The 4,534-nt window shown below is 47.0% G+C and overlaps 1 protein-coding gene across 1 annotated transcript; it reads left to right on the forward strand.

Annotated features, from left to right (window-relative positions):
• Nucleotides 1-747: 747 nt before the first annotated feature.
• LOC119321774 lies at nt 748-2,837 on the forward strand. Its single transcript, XM_037595321.1, has 4 exons — nt 748-829; nt 1,765-2,253; nt 2,345-2,564; nt 2,688-2,837. The coding sequence occupies exons 2-4, from the start codon at nt 1,772-1,774 to the stop codon at nt 2,724-2,726; spliced, it is 741 nt and encodes a 246-aa protein (XP_037451218.1). The 5' UTR covers nt 748-829; nt 1,765-1,771; the 3' UTR covers nt 2,727-2,837.
• Nucleotides 2,838-4,534: the final 1,697 nt, after the last annotated feature.

Below are 4,534 nucleotides of genomic sequence, written 5' to 3' on the forward strand. Positions count from 1 at the left end.
CATATGTTGCATGGTACTGGTGCTCCAATACGAGTATACCACCGTACCTTTTGAAGGCTAGCTAACATCAGTGGGCAGTGGCAGGCAATTATCATTCTCCCATGCATTCCTTCGGCCTCCAGGGCAGACACGAGTCGCGTACGTCCGTCTCCGCTCCATGCTACTGGCTTGGCTAGCTGCCCGTTAATTAGCCAAGACGTGAGGAACGATAAGCTTTTCCCCGTCGGGCTGTTGGACCTCCAGACGAGCACGGGGGTGGGTGTTTCTTCCCGAAGGGGAAACAAGTCAAAGCGATAGGAGAAGCTGCAGGTGGGAGTCTGCGTGAGACGGACCCGGTGCTCGCTCTGTCCTCCATCTCTCTCGCTCTGCTGCCATGACCGAAAGAAAGAAAGAAAGGAGGATTGCTTTTTTTCTGTTTCGACTGTCAGAGTGTCAGGTCGCAGGCGGGCAAAATCGTGGATGGCACCGCGGCTTCCCATCTCTCCCTCCCTCCCTTTGCTCGTTCCCCTCCTCCTCCTCCTCCTCTGCTGCGAAAAGGAGAGCAGGCTCCCAATCTCTCCCTACTTTTCGTTCCCCTCGTCCTCCTCCTCCTCCTCTCCTCTGGGAGAGCATATATCATATCCGGCGGTGCTCCAGTTTCTTCACCCTTCCTGGTGAGTTTGCTAGGCACAGGAGCATAATCATCGATATTTTTGCCTTCCATCCGACCTTACCGGAGGCTCTATTTCATCACTTCGCAGTCGAGCCGCCTTCTGTTGCCCACCCCGCCCTTCGACTCGTCCCCAGCCGGCGAAAAGGTCTCTCCGGCCGACCCGTCCGCAACCACAAGGTAAAGGGACTCCATCCCTCCCTCTATTCTCGCCGGCGCCAGCCGTTTCAATTTTCGCGGCCGTACCCTACAGCTTGCGCCCGTCCCCTCTCGCGGGCGGCGACCAGCTCCGAAGTCTACTTCATAGGCGAACCGAATGCGCGTGAGCCACCTGTGGCCTGTCCCACCCCCGACGTCTCGCGTCCCGCTCTGCAGCGGCCGCTAGCCTCGAGTCCGGCGTTCGCTTCAGTGCGATTGCCGCCGTCGTTACGAAGAAGAGAGTGGTCGAATCGCAAAAAAGAAAACCTTTTTTTAAGACAAAAATTCGACAAGAGAAGGGAGAGCCCACCGATTTGCAGGAATCCAGCCTACAAGAAAGTGGTCCTGCCCAGCAGCTCAAGGGCCCAAGTCCAAGTCTCAGAGACCAAATTTTGAGGGATTTTTTTGGCACATACCCACTTATATTTAGGAACGGAGGAAGTAAAAAATTACAGCGTTAAATTCAGTTTAGTTTGCATGTTATTTATTAATCTCAGTTAAATTTCGTTCGTAGTTTGCGTTTGAACTCTTTGAAAATGGGTGGCACTTAATGAAGACGGTTGGATGACCGACGCCCAACCGGATATCCGTGGACACGCCTAAGGGCATTTGGGGGACGCCCATTTGATCATTTGATGATTGCCGTTAGAGATGGTGGAAGGAGTAGGTGCATAGGGGCGACAATGGATCGGATAGTGCTCTTCCCACTTACATTTTCATATTTTCAAAATGAATATGAATGTTATCGGATACGAGTATTTAGGATTACCCGTTACCACCTTCCACTCCTATATGTGAGGGATATTTCTATAAACAAATGCTTTTCAAGATTAAGTAATTCTGATAGATGCTTTGTAGTCCTTATACTGAGATATGAACTACTAGTAACTAAAGTGCATTTTTTTATTCATTTACAGACCAACCATGGCAACCTTAGCAGATCGGAGGGCCGTTGGGAGAAATGAACCAGATAGTGAGGTTCTCTCACGAGCGATGGACGCTAGGGACAGTGTTTTCTACGTCATGATGCATAGAAAGGACGATCGGGTTTCCAGTTGTGGCACAAGTTTTGCCATCAAGAAGCGACTAGATGGCCGATGTGTCCTTTGCACAGCTGAACATGCAATAAATTTCAAGGACAGCACCGATAAGATAATCGTTCGTAGGATGTTGTACGGAGAGCATCCAAGAGTGGAAGATCTAGAGGCCCGCTTGTTGCTCTCTAACAAACGTGCAGATCTTGCGCTCTTAGAAGTTCTGACGCCAACTCCAAGTGTTGAGCCTCTGACGTTTGCTCCTATCAGTTTTGTGCCAAAGGATGGCACAACAATAGCTGTTGGTTATTGCAGCCCAGAGGATGCTGCAGGCCCCCCTAGGGCCCCGTCAGTTTCTCCAGGAAAGCTGCTGTGAGATTCCGGATTCTAACCGTGTCTTGTGTAAACTGGGTATAAGGGCATCTCACATTGTGCTAAAATTCTTCCTTTTTTCCACTCACAGGTCAAAACCAAAAGACACTGTAAACATTGGCGCACGAGCTACAGTGAGTTGTGTCGCTGTACATGGCATGTCAGGCTCCCCCGTCATTAGCAAGTATGGCGTGATGGGGGTACTCATTCGCGGAGTGGTCGACGAAGCCAGCCGGACCGTGAGGACGACCACAGTTTGTAGCGAGACTCTTGGCCTAGTACTCGCAAAATGGTTGGGGTTACCATTAATTGTAAGGATGTTTCTTGTAACTCCTAGTTTTTCTTCTTTGCATTCTAACTCTTCTCAAACTTATTTCTGGTTGTGCTGATTTTCTTACTAACTCTTTTCTATTCCTTCCCCCCCACCTTTCCAGCATAAAAAGTCACTAAAGGAGATGATTGCCATGATTTGATGAATACCCTGCAATTTTTTGTGACGAGACCAGAGCGACGCCTGCCACATGACGACTGGAGACATGGTCGAAGCTGTGACCGGTGTGAATCTATGAATGGTTCAGACTAATTTGTTGAACATTTTATATGTGTCTGTCCAAAATTACTTTGGAGCGTGTGAATTATTATTGTCGTGTCCCAAATGAAGCCAGATGGATTTCGGTTTGATCATGTTAGAATAATCCGAGGCGCATAGTTAATCCGCCAAGGAACAAGCAATCACATAACGAATGGCATTGAGATTTGTTAACAAGTTTCATCGACATGGCTATATCATCGTGGCATGACTATGGACGCTTCTCCCCGTGATACCATCACAATATCGCACACCGGCCATCCGGGCACTGACACATGCCGCCGGCTTCCCCTGCATGTTTGTGCTATAATGTTGGCATAAGTTACATCGTGTGTTTACACTCATATTATGTGGGAGGTCTAGGATATTAGTACACAACTACTACACTATCTAGACACAGTACACAGAGTCCAACTATAACCTACTTGCACACAATATTCGACACAATTCCAACAAATTCCACCTTGACGTATTATATTCTCCATCACCTTGAATTTGTCCATGCGTCAAACTTTCATGTACATTGGACTTAAGTTTATCCCATGAGTATCGCTGCTACTCCCGGCTTTCATGTGACTCCATCTACAACTTGTAGTCCCTTTTTCCTTGAGCATAGTCAACACTCAGCAAAATTAAGTTTTTCTTTACTCTAGTTTTTTCTCCCAACTTTCCAGAGTATTCATTCAATGCCATCAACATACCGATCACTGATCTACTTGAAAGTGGACAACTCCCTTATTAGGTGCCACACATGAGTTCAACATCCTCACTCTTTCTTGACCGCCTGTCTGAAACTTGAACGAATTTAACCATTGCTTATAGTCATCCCGAGTAAAATTCATGGTTGTCTCACCACATGTATGACCACTAGAGCCCTGGTCCGTGTTCATGCCCCGTGCATATCACACGCCTCGTAGCTTATTGCCGCGTCGAGCCTCCACTACTAGGAAAAGGCTTATAGATGGCCTCAAATAAGTGATGGGCATGGTCAGATATCCGCCATTGCTAGTTTGGAAGTGGTTGGTAAATGTCAGCACCCGCCACAACTTTGTGCAAAACAGTGGCGGGCAATATTTAGCACCCGCCACACATAATCCCTTTCCAAATTCCCCGCGGGGTGAAAACAACAGTGGCGGGCACTGGAATAGGGCGTGCCACTGCTTTATTATGAACTAGTGGTGGGCAAGAATATGCTCGCCACACATATATTTCGGCAACCGGCGGCAATTTAAAAAAAATCCAAAAATTTTCAGTGGCTTCATTAAAATCCGCCGGCCACACATATCTTAAGTCTGAAAAACACTTGAAAATTCATAATTACTAAACCTAGAATCATCACAAATTTGAGATTTGGGGTTTAGATATGAAAAAAGGTTGTGTTTTTTCGATTGACCTTGCTTTCTGGCGCCGTCTCTCCCACACATAGACGCTACCTCTCCATTTCTCGCCCGGAGCTATTTACATTGTGAGGGGGACTCTGCCTCCAACCTTGGATTAACTAGTTGATACCCCGCGCGTTGCTGCGGGACTTTGTTCTTTGAATGCGCATATTCAAAGATATACTGTAGCTGTGTGAATGAATGGAAAATACAGCTAGAACGTTGAACACTGCATTTACATTTTAAATGTTGATTTTGGAGATCGAATGGAATATTGATATTTACATTTGAAATGTAGAACAAATATACTCAT

This window comes from Triticum dicoccoides, chromosome 6B (assembly GCF_002162155.2).
Source record: "Triticum dicoccoides isolate Atlit2015 ecotype Zavitan chromosome 6B, WEW_v2.0, whole genome shotgun sequence".
Classification (NCBI taxonomy): domain Eukaryota; kingdom Viridiplantae; phylum Streptophyta; class Magnoliopsida; order Poales; family Poaceae; genus Triticum; species Triticum dicoccoides.